Raw genomic sequence first — 16,750 nt, 5'->3', positions numbered from 1 at the left:
CAGCGCAGTGTCACACATCATAAAATTCCACATCTACACTCCCAGCTCAGTGTCACACATCATAAAATTCCACATCTACACTCCCAGCACAGTGTCACACATCATAAAATTCCACATCGACACTCCCAGCGCAGTGTCACACATCATAAAATTCCACATCGACACTCCCAGCTCAGTGTCACACATCATAAAATTCCACATCCGCACTCCCAGCACAGTGTCACACATCATAAAATTCCACATCGACACTCCCAGCGCAGTGTCACACATCATAAAATTCCACACCTACACTCCCAGCGCAGTGTCACACATCATAAAATTTCACATCTACACTCCCAGCTCAGTGTCACACATCATAAAATTCCACATCTGCACTCCCAGCGCAGTGTCACACATCATAAAATTCCACATCCACACTCCCAGCACAGTGTCACATATCATAAAATTCCACATCTGCACACCCAGCTCAGTGTCACACATCATAAAATTCCACATCTACACTCCCAGCGCAGTGTCACACATCATAAAATTCCACATCTACACTCCCAGCTCAGTGTCACACATCATAAAATTCCACATCCGCACTCCCAGCACAGTGTCACACATCATAAAATTCCACATCTACACTCCCAGCACAGTGTCACACATCATAAAATTCCACATCGACACTCCCAGCGCAGTGTCACACATCATAAAATTCCACATCTACACTCCCAGCGCAGTGTCACACATCATAAAATTCCACATCTGCACACCCAGCTCAGTGTCACACATCATAAAATTCCACATCTGCACTCCCAGCGCAGTGTCACACATCATAAAATTCCACATCTGCACTCCCAGCTCAGTGTCACACATCATAAAATTCCACATCTACACTCCTAGCGCTGTGTCAAACATCATAAAATTCCACATCGACACTCCCAGCGCAGTGTCACACATCATAAAATTCCACATCTACACTCCCAGCGCAGTGTCACACATCATAAAATTCCACATCTGCACTCCCAGCTCAGTGTCACACATCATAAAATTCCACATCTGCACTCCCAGCGCAGTGTCACACATCATAAAATTCCACATCTACACTCCCAGCGCAGTGTCACACATCATAAAATTCCACATCTACATTCCCAGCACAGTGTCACACCTCATAAAATTCCACATCTACACTCCCAGCGCAGTGTCACACATCATAAAATTCCACATCTACACTCCCAGCGCAGTGTCACATATCATAAAATTCCACATCTGCACTCCCTGCGCAGTGTCACACATCATAAAATTCCACATCTGCACTCCCAGCGCAGTGTCACACATCATAAAATTCCACATCTACACTCCCTGCGCAGTGTCACACATCATAAAATTCCACATCTACACTCCCAGCACAGTGTCACATATCATAAAATTCCACATCTACACTCCCAGCTCAGTGTCACACATCATAAAATTCCACATCTGCACTCCCAGCACAGTGTCACACATCATAAAATTCCACATCTACACTCCCAGCGCAGTGTCACACATCGTAAAATTCCACATCTACACTCCCAGCGCAGTGTCACACATCATAAAATTCCACATCTACACTCCCAGCACAGTGTCACACATCATAAAATTCCACATCTACACTCCCAGCTCAGTGTCACACATCATAAAATTCCACATCTGCACTCCCAGCACAGTGTCACACATCATAAAATTCCACATCGACACTCCCAGCGCAGTGTCACACATCGTAAAATTCCACATCTACACTCCCAGCACAGTGTCACACATCATAAAATTCCACATCTGCACTCCCAGCACAGTGTCACACATCATAAAATTCCACATCTGCACTCCCAGCACAGTGTCACACATCATAAAATTTCACATCCACGCTCCCAGCGCAGTGTCACACATCATGAAATTCCACATCTACACTCCCAGCGCAGTGTCACACATCGTAAAATTCCACATCTGCACTCCCAGCACAGTGTCACACATCATAAAATTCCACATCTACACTCCCAGCACAGTGTCACACATCATAAAATTCCACATCTACACTCCCAGCACAGTGTCACACATCATAAAATCCCACATCTACACTCCCAGCACAGTGTCACACATCATAAAATTCCACATCTGCACTCCCAGCAGTGTCACACATCATAAAATTCCACATCTACACTCCCAGCGCAGTGTCACACATCATAAAATTCCACATCTGCACTCCCAGCGCAGTGTCACACATCATAAAATTCCACATCGACACTCCCAGCGCAGTGTCACACATCATAAAATTCCACATCTACACTCCCAGCGCAGTGTCACACATCATAAAATTCCACATCTGCACTCCCAGCAGTGTCACACATCATAAAATTCCACATCTACACTCCCAGCGCAGTGTCACACATCATAAAATTCCACATCTACACTCCCAGCGCAGTGTCACACATCATAAAATTCCACATCGACACTCCCAGCGCAGTGTCACACATCATAAAATTCCACATCTACACTCCCAGCGCAGTGTCACACATCATAAAATTCCACATCTGCACTCCCAGCACTGTCACACATCATAAAATTCCACATCTACACTCCCAGCGCAGTGTCACACATCATAAAATTCCACATCTGCACTCCCAGCACAGTGTCACACATCATAAAATTCCACATCTACACTCCCAGCTCAGTGTCACACATCATAAAATTCCACATCTGCACTCCCAGCGCAGTGTCAAACATCATAAAATTCCACATCTGCACTCCCAGCGCAGTGTCACGCATCATAAAATTCCACATCTACACTCCCAGCGCAGTGTCACGCATCATAAAATTCCACATCTACACTCCCAGCACAGTGTCACACATCGTAAAATTCCACATCTACACTCCCAGCGCAGTGTCATATATCATAAAATTTCACATCTGTAAAACACTCAGTCTCGGGCCATTGGAAGTCACGATGAACCTTTATACCACACTGGTTTGGCCGCAGCTGGAGTTTTGTGTCCAGTTCTGGGCACCGCACTTTAGGAAAGATGTGAAGGCCTTAGAGATGGTGCAGGAGAGATTTACTAGAATGTTTCCAGGGATGAGGGTCTTTAGTTCCGTGGATAGACTGGCGAAGCTGGGGTTGTTGTCCTTGGAACAGAGACCATTGCGAGGAGATTTGATAGAGGTATTCAAAATCATGAGGGAGTCAGAGTAAATAGAGAGAAACTGTTCCCATTGGCAGAAGGGTCAAGAACCAGAGGACATCGATTTAAGGTGATTGGCAAAAGAACCAAAGGTGAGATGAGGAAAAACTTTTTTGCGCAGCAAGTGTTTAGGATCTGCAATGCACTGCCCGAGGGGGTGGTGGAGGCAGATTCAATCATGGCCTTCAAAAGGGAACTGGATAAGTACTTGAAAGGAAAAAAATTGCAGGGCTACGGGGATAGGGTGGGGGAGTGGGACTAACTGGTTTGCTCTTGCACAGAGCCGGCACGAACTCGATGGATCGAATTGCCTCCTTCTGTACTGTAACCTTTCTATGATTCTGTGAATTATCTTCAATCTGTGTCCTCTGGTTCCCGACCCTCCTGCCACTGGAAACACTCTCTCCTTATTTACTCGATCAAAACCCTTCGTGATTTTGAACCCCTCAATTAAATCTCCCCTTAACCTTCTCTGCTCCAGGAAGAACAATCCCAGTTTCTCCAGTCTCTCCACATAACTGAGGTCCCTCATCCCCTGGTACCATTCTGGGAAATCTCCTCTGCACCCTCTCCAAGGGGGCGTCTGATCCTGTATCGCCTGTTTTACTCTATTGTCCAAAGTCAAACTTACCCCCATTGTGTTTGAAGCACTTTTGAGACGTTTCTGGGTGATGTGATCAGGCACCACATAAATGACAGTCTGTCCTTCTTTATGCATGAAACTCAAGCCTCATTTTATTGATTTATTGCAGCATGACGTCATCACAAAGCACCCGTCCCACTCGGGTTGAAGTGTAAGCTTCAATTTAGGAGCAGCATTCCCTCGTTGGCGAACGTACATTGGGAAATTGTATGGGCTTTCGTCTGAAGGAGAAGTGTATGATGCTCGTATTCTGTTGCATGTAACATTTGTACATAACTGATTCGTAATTTGTTACAGGTCCTTAACACACGGAGTGAGGATTCCTCTGGTTTCCTTCTTGGTCAGATTTTCTCCGTTCGGCACTTCTCGCAAAGTTGTTTTAGAAGCTTGTTCTAAAAGTTTGTGTAGATGGCGCCCCAGCTATAGAAACGAGAGGAACTCTGACCATGTTATGTTGTAGTACTGTGGCTCGGAGGGGCGGGTGGGGGCGATCTGTAAATCTTCACGTGAACAGATGGCGTATTTTTAAAAAATCATTATTTTCTGAGTGAGAGTTGCTTCACATGCAGAACGGGAATGTTTGACGTGTTAAGGAATTGTTTATGCCATTGTGTTTCAGGCTAAATAATGCTATTGTGTAGCTGTCAGGAGGAGCAGGATATAATGAGCTTTAACTCTGTTTAAAAACAGCCTTTCCCTTTGTTGCAGTCACCCAGCAGACCACATTTTGGGAGTTAATATTATTGGCCGGCTTGGTTCTGTTGGAGTGCGTTTTTTTTATTTCAAAAGACACAACGGTAAGGCAGAACTCCCGAATAAGTTGCCCAGACGGCAACGGGTTATTCCATTTCACAATAGTTCATGATTCTGTGCAGATTTTTTACTGTTGTAATGGTTACAATTTCAATAAATCATCACATGGATACAAAAATTAAATCTCCTCAATTTCAGCCGTTACCATTTCTGGGCACTGCTAGAAAGGGTTTGCAGGGGTAAAGGGGCCAGGAACACTTAATGCACTGCTCATGTCAGCAGGCCTCTGTGAAACCTGCCTTGGGTGGAATCCTGCTGTGCAATATTACCATATGACAACATGATCGTATCAGATTCCTTTCTCCATCGTTCTAATGGCAGTGTCAAATGTTAACACCTCCATGAGGAATTTCACACGTGTATTAATCATACAGCACAGTTTCACCACCCCCCCATGTTTTAATACATTTATTGAAGGTGCATAAGAATTACACATATATTAGGCTTTTTGCAGTTTGGTTGTGTAAAAGGTTTAGGCATACTCTTCCAGACCATGGAGTCACCATTTACAGATGGACAGATTCTACAACAAGAACAACTCCCATTTATACAGCGCCTTTAACGTAGTAAAGCATCCCAAGGTGCTTCACCAAGGAGCGTAAATCAGACAAAATTTGACACTGAGCTACTTAAGGCAATATTAGGACAGGTGACCAAAAGCTTGGTCAAAGAGGTCTTAAAGGAGGAGAGAGAGGCGGAGAGGTTTAGAGAGCGAATTCCAGACTTTAGGGCCCAGGCAGCCGAAGTCACGGCCGCCAATGGTGGAGCGATGGGAATCGGGGTGGATGGACAAGAGGCCAGAATTAGAGGAGGGCAGAGATCTCGGAGGGTTGTAGGGCTGGAGGAGGTTACAGAGATGGGGGTGGGGGCGAGGGGCCATGGAGGGATTTGAATATGAGGTGTTCCCGGACCGGGAGCCAATGTGGGTCCAGCGAGCACAAGGGGTGATGGGTGAACAGGAGTCGGTGCGAGTTAGGATACGGGGGCAGCAGAGTTTCGGATGAGCTGGAGTTTACGGAGGGTAGAAGATGGGAGGCCGGCCAGGAGAGCATTGGAATAGTGGAGTCTGGAGGTAACAAAGGCACGGATGAGGGTTTCAGCAGCAGATGAGCTGAGGCAGGGGGAGGAGACGGGCGATGTTACAGAGGTGGAAGTAGGCGGTCTCGGTGATGGAGGGGAGATGGGGTCAGAAGCTCATCTCACGGTCAAATAGGAGGCCGAGGTTGCGAACGGTCTGGTTCAGCCTCATTCAGTGGCCGAGGGAGAGGGATGGAGTCGGTGGCAAGGGAATGGAGTTTGTGGCGGGGGAGACCCGAAGACAATGGCTTCGGTCTCCCCAATATTTAATTGGAGGAAATTTTTGCTCATCCAGTCGGACAAGCCCTGTGACAAATCAAAGACAAAGCTCAAAGATGGAAAGGACTGGGAGACACAATAAGCCAGCATCCCCAACTTTCAACTCTGGCACTGGAATCCCCTTAGAATCCAGCACGAAACATGCACATCTTTCACCTTAATGAGCACCAACAGGGAAGAAGATGTTCACAGTCAGGCATGTGTCTTAAGTGTTCACAGTAAGACATGTATCATAAGTGTTCACAGTCAGGCATGTGTCTTAAGTGTTCACAGTAAGGCATGTGTCTTAAGTGTTCACAGTAAGGCATGTATCATAAGTGTTCACAGTCAGGCATGTGTCTTAAGTGTTCACAGTAAGACATGTATCATAAGTGTTCACAGTCAGGCATGTGTCTTAAGTGTTCACAGTAAGACATGTATCATAAGTGTTCACAGTAAGACATGTATCATAAGTGTTCACAGTAAGGCATGTATCATAAGTGTTCACAGTCAGGCATGTGTCTTAAGTGTTCACAGTAAGACATGTATCATAAGTGTTCACAGTAAGACATGTATCATAAGTGTTCACAGTAAGACATGCATCATAAGTGTTCACAGTAAGACATGTATCATAAGTGTTCACAGTCAGGCATGTGTCTTAAGTGTTCACAGTAAGACATGTATCATAAGTGTTCACAGTCAGGCATGTGTCTTAAGTGTTCACAGTAAGACATGTATCATAAGTGTTCACAGCAAGACATGTATCATAAGTGTTCACAGTAAGACATGTATCATAAGTGTTCACAGTAAGGCATGTATCATAAGTGTTCACAGTCAGGCATGTGTCTTAAGTGTTCACAGTAAGACATGTATCAGAAGTGTTCACAGTAAGACATGTATCATAAGTGTTCACAGTAAGACATGTATCATAAGTGTTCACAGTCAGGCATGTATCATAAGTGTTCACAGTAAGGCATGTATCATAAGTGTTCACAGTAAGGCAACTACAAAAGGTGTTCACGGTCAGGTATCGACAAACGGTGATCACAGTCGGTATCGACAAACGGTGATCACAGTCGGGTATCTACAAACGGTGATCACGGTCAGGTATCTACAAACGGTGATCACAGTCGGGTATCTACAAACGGTGATCACAGTCGGGTATCGACAAACGGTGATCACGGTCGGGTATCCACAAACGGTGATCACGGTCAGGTATCGACAAACGGTGATCACAGTCGGGTATCTACAAACGGTGATCACGGTCGGGTATCGACAAACGGTGATCACGGTCGGGTATCGACAAACGGTGATCACGGTCGGGTATCGACAAACGGTGATCACAGTCGGGTATCTACAAACGGTGATCACAGTCGGGTATCGACAAACGGTGATCACGGTCGGGTATCGACAAACGGTGATCACGGTCGGGTATCGACAAACGGTGATCACGGTCGGGTATCTACAAACGGTGATCACGGTCGGGTATCTAGAAACGGTGATCACGGTCGGGTATCGACAAACGGTGATCACGGTCGGGTATCGACAAACGGTGATCACGGTCGGGTATCGATAAACGGTGATCACAGTCGGGTATCGACAAACGGTGATCACGGTCGGGTATCGACAAACGGTGATCACGGTCGGGTATCGACAAACGGTGATCACGGTCGGGTATCGACAAACGGTGATCACGGTCGGGTATCGACAAACGGTGATCACAGTCGGGTATCGACAAACGGTGATCACGGTCGGGTATCGACAAACGGTGATCACAGTCGGGTATCTACAAACGGTGATCACAGTCGGGTATCGACAAACGGTGATCACAGTCGGGTATCTACAAACGGTGATCACGGTCGGGTATCTACAAACGGTGATCACAGTCGGGTATCGACAAACGGTGATCACGGTCGGGTATCCACAAACGGTGATCACGGTCGGGTATCTACAAACGGTGATCACGGTCGGGTATCGACAAACGGTGATCACGGTCGGGTATCGACAAACGGTGATCACGTTCGGGTATCTACAAACGGTGATCACGGTCGGGTATCTACAAACGGTGATCACAGTCGGGTATCCACAAACGGTGATCACGGTCGGGTATCTACAAACGGTGATCACAGTCGGGTATCTACAAACGGTGATCACAGTCGGGTATCGACAAACGGTGATCACGGTCGGGTATCTACAAACGGTGATCACAGTCGGGTATCCACAAACGGTGATCACGGTCAGGTATCTACAAACGGTGATCACGGTCAGGTATCTACAAACGGTGATCACGGTCGGGTATCGACAAACGGTGATCACGGTCAGGTATCTACAAACGGTGATCACAGTCGGGTATCTACAAACGGTGATCACGGTCGGGTATCGACAAACGGTGATCACGGTCGGGTATCGACAAACGGTGATCACGGTCGGGTATCTACAAACGGTGATCACGGTCGGGTATCGACAAACGGTGATCACGGTCGGGTATCGACAAACGGTGATCACAGTCGGGTATCGACAAACGGTGATCACAGTCGGGTATCGACAAACGGTGATCACGGTCGGGTATCTACAAACGGTGATCACAGTCGGGTATCTACAAACGGTGATCACGGTCGGGTATCTACAAACGGTGATCACAGTCGGGTATCTACAAACGGTGATCACAGTCGGGTATCGACAAACGGTGATCACGGTCAGGTATCTACAAACGGTGATCACAGTCGGGTATCTACAAACGGTGATCACGGTCGGGTATCGACAAACGGTGATCACGGTCGGGTATCGACAAACGGTGATCACGGTCGGGTATCTACAAACGGTGATCACGGTCGGGTATCGACAAACGGTGATCACAGTCGGGTATCGACAAACGGTGATCACAGTCGGGTATCGACAAACGGTGATCACGGTCGGGTATCTACAAACGGTGATCACGGTCGGGTATCTACAAACGGTGATCACGGTCGGGTATCTACAAACGGTGATCACAGTCGGGTATCTACAAACGGTGATCACAGTCGGGTATCGACAAACGGTGATCACAGTCGGGTATCGACAAACGGTGATCACGGTCGGGTATCTACAAACGGTGATCACGGTCGGGTATCTACAAACGGTGATCACGGTCGGGTATCTACAAACGGTGATCACGGTCGGGTATCTACAAACGGTGATCACGGTCGGGTATCTACAAACGGTGATCACGGTCGGGTATCTACAAACGGTGATCACGGTCGGGTATCTACAAACGGTGATCACGGTCGGGTATCGACAAACGGTGATCACGGTCGGGTATCGACAAACGGTGATCACAGTCGGGTATCTACAAACGGTGATCACAGTCGGGTATCTACAAACGGTGATCACAGTCGGGTATCTACAAACGGTGATCACGGTCGGGTATCTACAAACGGTGATCACAGTCGGGTATCTACAAACGGTGATCACGGTCGGGTATCTACAAACGGTGATCACGGTCGGGTATCTACAAACGGTGATCACGGTCGGGTATCGACAAACGGTGATCACAGTCGGGTATCCACAAACGGTGATCACAGTCGGGTATCGACAAACGGTGATCACGGTCGGGTATCTACAAACGGTGATCACAGTCGGGTATCTACAAACGGTGATCACAGTCGGGTATCTACAAACGGTGATCACAGTCGGGTATCTAGAAACGGTGATCACAGTCGGGTATCTACAAACGGTGATCACAGTCGGGTATCGACAAACGGTGATCACGGTCGGGTATCGACAAACGGTGATAACGGTCGGGTATCTACAAACGGTGATCACAGTCGGGTATCTACAAATTGGTGATCACAGTCGGGTATATATCAAGGATGTTCTGAATCTGGCATTTGCCATCGTAGTCACCGTCAGCCATGTACTAAATGTGTTGTCAGAAGCTGGGATTGTTCCCCTCAGAGCAGAGAAGGTTAAGGGGAGATTTAATCGAGGGGTTCAAAATCAGGAGGGGTTTTGAGAGAGTAAATAAGGAGAGAGTGTTTCCAGCGGCAGGAGGGTCGGGAACCAGAGGACACAGATTGAAGATAATCGGGGAAAGAACCAGAGGGGGAGATGAGGAGAATGTATTTTTACGCAGCGAGTTGTGATGATCTGGAATTCACTGCCTGAAAGGGCAGTGGGAACAGATTCAATAATAACTTTCACAAGGGGGGAATCGGAGAGATACTCGAAGGGGAAAAATTTACAGGGCGACGGGGGGAAAAGAGCAGTGTGTGATTGGAGAGCTCTTTCACAGAGCCGGCACAGGCACGATGGGCCGAGCGGCCTCCTCCTGTGCTGTGTGATCCTATCTCAAGTCTCGCCTCATAATTGTAACTTTCCAATCCCATGGCCCAGGGTGGCGGGCCTCCTCCTAGACCAGCTGCAGCCCTTGTTCTGCTGGTGTTCCCACACTGGAATCCCAGCACATATTGACCCAGCGATGATGAAGGAACGGCCAATATTTGTCCAAGTGAGGACGGCCTGTGACTCGCGGGGGGCCTGCAGGCGATGGTGATTCCCACGCGACTCCTGCCCTTGTCCGTCTACGGTGGCAGAGGTGCCGTCGAAGTAACCTTGGCGAGTTGCTGCACATCTGCATCCTGCACTCAAGAGTGCGCCAGTGATGGAGGGGGCTGGATATTGAGGACAGAGGGCAGGGGCTTTGCTTTCACACAGACTGGCCTGCCCTGGAGAGCGTCGAGCTGCTCGACTGTTGTTGCATCTCCACCCGTCGAGGCGAGAGATGACCACTGCTCCGCGCTCCTGACTTGAGGCTTGTCGATGGTGGAGAGGCTTTGTAGGGAGCGCCTGGCTTCTATCGTATGTCCATCACGCGATGCCTTTCGAGGGCGTTACTCCCCAATCCAATTAGTGCCATGGTGGCTTGTGAAACAGTTTGCAGATGAAAAATCGAATGGAACGATAAAGTTAGGCCTTTAAACCAACGGACACGTCTCGTGACAATGGCGTTGTCAATAATGATCAAAACCGGTTACTAACCCTGACCATTAGCCCGACACCCACGCCTAATCGTAACCACCAACCCCATACTCCAAACCTTTTCCTGAATTCCAACCACTAGTCCCAACTCTTCGGCCTAACCCTAACCACTAGCCCAATACCAGGAACACTAACCATTGAACCCATGTCCTAACCATTAACCCTAACCACAACCCTGGACACCCAAACCTAACCCTAACCATTAACCCTAACATCAGCCACTAACCCCAACTCTGGACACCCAAGTCTAACCCTAACCATTAACCCTAACATCAACTCTTAACACTCAAGTCTAACCTTAACCATTAACCAAACACCAACCACTAAACCCAACTTTTAATATCTAAGCCCAACTCTAACCATTAGTTGCTAACCACTAACCCCAACTCTTAACCACTAAGCCTAACCATTAACCCTGACACCAACTCTTAACACTCAAGTCTAAACCTAACCTTAACATTAATACAGTCCCTAATCACTAACCCTGTAACCTAACACTAACTACCAGTCCCTAATCACTAACCCTGTAACCTAACACTAACTACCAGTCCCTAATCACTAACCCTCTAACCTAACAAAAACTACCAGTCCCTAATCACTAACCCTGTAACCTAACACTAACTACCAGCCCCGAATCACTAACCTTCTAACCTAACCCTAACCACCAGCTGGTAACCACTAACCATGTAACCTAACACTAACTACCACACCCCAACCACTAACCCTGAGAAATGGCGAGGGGGGGGGAAGGGGGGTGTCAATACTCATTGTGACGTCGATAAGAACGTGACGTCACCGGGACCACCCCTCCCCTTCGCAAACCCCGCGCGGCGTCAATGTTCGTTGTGACGTCAGCAGTCACCGTGACGTCGACGGCCCCACCCCCCGCGCGGCCTCAACTCACCGTGACGTCAGCGGGCAGACCCCGCCCCTTCCCAACCCCCCCGCGCGGCCTCAACTCACCGTGACGTCAGCGGGCAGACCCCGCCCCTTCCCAACCCCCCCCCGCGCGGTCCCTCACGTGATTCTCGCCCTCCCTCCCTCCTCGCCGGGCTGGGCTCTGCGCATGCGGTCCCCGGGCCGGCACGCGGGCGGCGGTTGAGGCGCGAGGGCGCGCTTTTCAAAAGAAAACAAAAGCCAACGGACCAAGTGACGGGAGGAGGAGGAGGAGGAGGAGGAGGGGAGAGAGGGGGTGACGTCCCCTCCGCCCGCCCGCCCGCCCGGAGCCGACAGGTGAGATCAGGGCGGAGGGGTGTGTGAGAGAGAGAGAGAGAGAGAGCTCGGGGGTGGGGGAAGGGGAAACAGGTACCACATGGAGAGAGAGAGAGAGAGAAGAGGAATGAGAAGAGACGGAATCGGGAGCGCGGGGTCCGCTCGGCGATGGAGAGAGGGGGGGAGAGCGGGAGGGGGTTCGGGAGCATGCGCGGCGGGGCCCGAGTGCGGGGGGCGGGGCCTGAGTGTGAGGGGCGGGGCCCCAGTGCGGGGGGCGGGGCCTGAGTGTGAGGGGCGGGGCCCCAGTGCGGGGGCGGGGCCTGAGTGCGAGGGACGGGGCCCGAGAGTGGGGGGCGGGGCCCGAGTGCGAGGGGCGGGGCCCGAGAGCAGGGGGCGGGGCCCCAGTGCGAGGGGCGGGGCCCGAGTGTTAGGGGCGGGGCCCGAGTGCGGGGGGCGGCGCCCGAGTGTTAGGGGCGGGGCCCGAGTGCGGTGGGCGGAGCCCCAGTGCGAGGGGCGGGGCCCGAGTGCGGTGGGCGGAGCCCCAGTGCGAGGGACAGGGCCCGAGAGCGCTGGGCGGGACCCCAGTGCGAGGGGCGGGGCCCGAATGCGGTGGGCGGAGCCCCAGTGCGAGGGACGGGGCCTCAGTGCGAGGGGCGGGGCCAGAATGCGGTGGGCGGGGCCTGAGTGCGAGGGGTGGGGCCCGAGACAGGTGGGCGGGGCCCCAGTGCGAGGGACGGGATCCGAGAGCGGGGGGCGGGGCCCGAGTGCGGTGGGCAGGACCCGAGAGCGGGGGGCGGGGCCCCAGTGCGAGGGGCGGGGCCCGAGAGCGGTGGGCGGGGCCTAAGCACAGGGTTCATCCCCCCCGGTCCGCATCAGCAGCCCCTCCCATGACGTCAGCCCGCAATAAGTGGGTGCGGGCGCCCCTACTGGAGAGAGGTGGGAACTGTACCCAGAGTGACTATTCCCTGATAGACACCGGGTTCAGGGGGGGGTCAGTGTGATACTGGAGAGAGGTGGGAACTGTACCCAGAGTGACTATTCCCTGATAGACACTGGGTTCAGGGGGGGGGTCCGTGTGATACTGGAGAGAGGTGGGAACTGTACCCAGAGTGACTATTCCCTGATAGACACTGGGTTCATGGGGGGGGTCCGTGTGATACTGGAGAGAGGTGGGAACTGTACCCAGAGTGACTATTCCCTGATAGACACCGGGTTCAGGGGGGGGGGTCAGTGTGATACTGGAGAGAGGTGGGAACTGTACCCAGAGTGACTATTCCCTGATAGACACCGGGTTCAGGGGGGGGGTCCGTGTGATACTGGAGAGAGGTGGGAACTGTACCCAGAGTGACTATTCCCTGATAGACACTGGGTTCATGGGGGGGGTCCGTGTGATACTGGAGAGAGGTGGGAACTGTACCCAGAGTGACTATTCCCTGATAGACACCGGGTTCAGGGGGGGGTCAGTGTGATACTGGAGAGAGGTGGGAACTGTACCCAGAGTGACTATTCCCTGATAGACACCGGGTTCAGGGGGGGGGTCCGTGTGATACTGGAGAGAGGTGGGAACTGTACCCAGAGTGACTATTCCCTGATAGACACCGGGTTCAGGGGGGGGTCAGTGTGATACTGGAGAGAGGTGGGAACTGTACCCAGAGTGACTATTCCCTGATAGACACTGGGTTCAGGGGGGGGGGTCAGTGTGATACTGGAGAGAGGTGGGAACTGTACCCAGAGTGACTATTCCCTGATAGACACCGGGTTCAGGGGGGGGTCAGTGTGATACTGGAGAGAGGTGGGAACTGTACCCAGAGTGACTATTCCCTGATAGACACCGGGTTCAGGGGGGGGTCAGTGTGATACTGGAGAGAGGTGGGAACTGTACCCAGAGTGACTATTCCCTGATAGACACTGGGTTCAGGGGGGGGGTCCGTGTGATACTGGAGAGAGGTGGGAACTGTACCCAGAGTGACTATTCCCTGATAGACACTGGGTTCAGGGGGGGGGTCCGTGTGATACTGGAGAGAGGTGGGAACTGTACCCAGAGTGACTATTCCCTGATAGACACCGGGTTCAGGGGGGGGTCCGTGTGATACTGGAGAGAGGTGGGAACTGTACCCAGAGTGACTATTCCCTGATAGACACTGGGTTCAGGGGGGGGGTCCGTGTGATACTGGAGAGAGGTGGGAACTGTACCCAGAGTGACTATTCCCTGATAGACACCGGGTTCAGGGGGGGGTCAGTGTGATACTGGAGAGAGGTGGGAACTGTACCCAGAGTGACTATTCCCTGATAGACACTGGGTTCAGGGGGGGGGTCAGTGTGATACTGGAGAGAGGTGGGAACTGTACCCAGAGTGACTATTCCCTGATAGACACTGGGTTCAGGGGGGGGTCAGTGTGATACTGGAGAGAGGTGGGAACTGTACCCAGAGTGACTATTCCCTGATAGACACTGTGTTCAGGGGGGGGGGGGGTCAGTGTGATACTGGAGAGAGGTGGGAACTGTACCCAGAGTGACTATTCCCTGATAGACACTGGGTTCAGGGGGGGGGTCCGTGTGATACTGGAGAGAGGTGGGAACTGTACCCAGAGTGACTATTCCCTGATAGACACCGGGTTCAGGGGGGGGTCAGTGTGATACTGGAGAGAGGTGGGAACTGTACCCAGAGTGACTATTCCCTGATAGACACCGGGTTCAGGGGGGGGGTCAGAGTGATACTGGAGAGAGGTGGGAACTGTACCCAGAGTGACTATTCCCTGATAGACACCGGGTTCAGGGGGGGGGTCAGAGTGATACTGGAGAGAGGTGGGAACTGTACCCAGAGTGACTATTCCCTGATAGACACTGGGTTCAGGGGGGGGGTCCGTGTGATACTGGAGAGAGGTGGGAACTGTACCCAGAGTGACTATTCCCTGATAGACACCGGGTTCAGGGGGGGGTCAGTGTAACACTGGAGAGAGGTGGGAACTGTACCCAGAGTGACTATTCCCTGATAGACACCGGGTTCAGGGGGGGGGTCCGTGTGATACTGGAGAGAGGTGGGAACTGTACCCAGAGTGACTATTCCCTGATAGACACTGGGTTCAGGGGGGGGGTCCGTGTGATACTGGAGAGAGGTGGGAACTGTACCCAGAGTGACTATTCCCTGATAGACACTGGGTTCAGGGGGGGGTCAGTGTGATACTGGAGAGAGGTGGGAACTGTACCCAGAGTGACTATTCCCTGATAGACACCGGGTTCAGGGGGGGGGTCCGTGTGATACTGGAGAGAGGTGGGAACTGTACCCAGAGTGACTATTCCCTGATAGACACTGTGTTCAGGGGGGGGGTCCGTGTGATACTGGAGAGAGGTGGGAACTGTACCCAGAGTGACTATTCCCTGATAGACACTGTGTTCAGGGGGGGGGTCCGTGTGATACTGGAGAGAGGTGGGAACTGTACCCAGAGTGACTATTCCCTGATAGACACCGGGTTCAGGGGGGGGGTCCGTGTGATACTGGAGAGAGGTGGGAACTGTACCCAGAGTGACTATTCCCTGATAGACACCGGGTTCAGGGGGGGGTCCGTGTGATACTGGAGAGAGGTGGGAACTGTACCCAGAGTGACTATTCCCTGATAGACACTGGGTTCAGGGGGGGGTCCGTGTGATACTGGAGAGAGGTGGGAACTGTACCCAGAGTGACTATTCCCTGATAGACACTGGGTTCAGGGGGGGGGTCCGTGTGATACTGGAGAGAGGTGGGAACTGTACCCAGAGTGACTATTCCCTGATAGACACCGGGTTCAGGGGGGGGTCAGTGTGATACTGGAGAGAGGTGGGAACTGTACCCAGAGTGACTATTCCCTGATAGACACTGTGTTCAGGGGGGGGGTCAGAGTGATACTGGAGAGAGGTGGGAACTGTACCCAGAGTGACTATTCCCTGATAGACACTGGGTTCAGGGGGGGGGTCCGTGTGATACTGGAGAGAGGTGGGAACTGTACCCAGAGTGACTATTCCCTGATAGACACCAGGTTCAGGGGGGGGGTCAGTGTGATACTGGAGAGAGGTGGGAACTGTACCCAGAGTGACTATTCCCTGATAGACACCGGGTTCAGGGGGGGGGTCCGTGTGATACTGGAGAGAGGTGGGAACTGTACCCAGAGTGACTATTCCCTGATAGACACTGGGTTCAGGGGGGGGGTCCGTGTGATACTGGAGAGAGGTGGGAACTGTACCCAGAGTGACTATTCCCTGATAGACACTGGGTTCAGGGGGGGGGGTCAGTGTGATACTGGAGAGAGGTGGGAACTGTACCCAGAGTGACTATTCCCTGATAGACACCGGGTTCAGGGGGGGGGTGAGTGTGATACTGGAGAGAGGTGGGAACTGTACCCAGAGTGACTATTCCCTGATAGACACCGGGTTCATAGAATCATAGAAGTTTACAACATGGAAACAGGCCCTTCGGCCCAACATGTCCATGTCGCCCAGTTTATACCACCAAGCTCGTCCCAATTGCCTGCACTTGGCCCATATCCCTCTAGACCCATCT

The 16,750-nt window shown here is 51.5% G+C and overlaps 1 protein-coding gene across 3 annotated transcripts in view; it reads left to right on the top strand.

Annotated features, from left to right (window-relative positions):
• The window catches only part of LOC137310605 (membrane-spanning 4-domains subfamily A member 8-like), an 84,656-nt gene extending 79,880 nt beyond the window's left edge, over positions 1 to 4,776 (top strand). For all 3 annotated transcript variants that reach the window (XM_067978333.1, XM_067978331.1, XM_067978330.1), the window contains one exon: positions 3,950 to 4,776. In XM_067978333.1, coding sequence (XP_067834434.1) covers positions 3,950 to 3,988 — 39 coding nt within the window. In that variant the 3' untranslated portion in view covers positions 3,989 to 4,776. The remainder of the gene's footprint in view (positions 1 to 3,949) is intronic.
• The last annotated feature ends 11,974 nt before the right edge of the window (positions 4,777 to 16,750 follow it).

Source organism: Heptranchias perlo, unplaced genomic scaffold, assembly GCF_035084215.1.
Source record: "Heptranchias perlo isolate sHepPer1 unplaced genomic scaffold, sHepPer1.hap1 HAP1_SCAFFOLD_265, whole genome shotgun sequence".
NCBI lineage: Eukaryota > Metazoa > Chordata > Chondrichthyes > Hexanchiformes > Hexanchidae > Heptranchias > Heptranchias perlo.
This window is presented reverse-complemented; position numbering and strand designations above follow the sequence as displayed.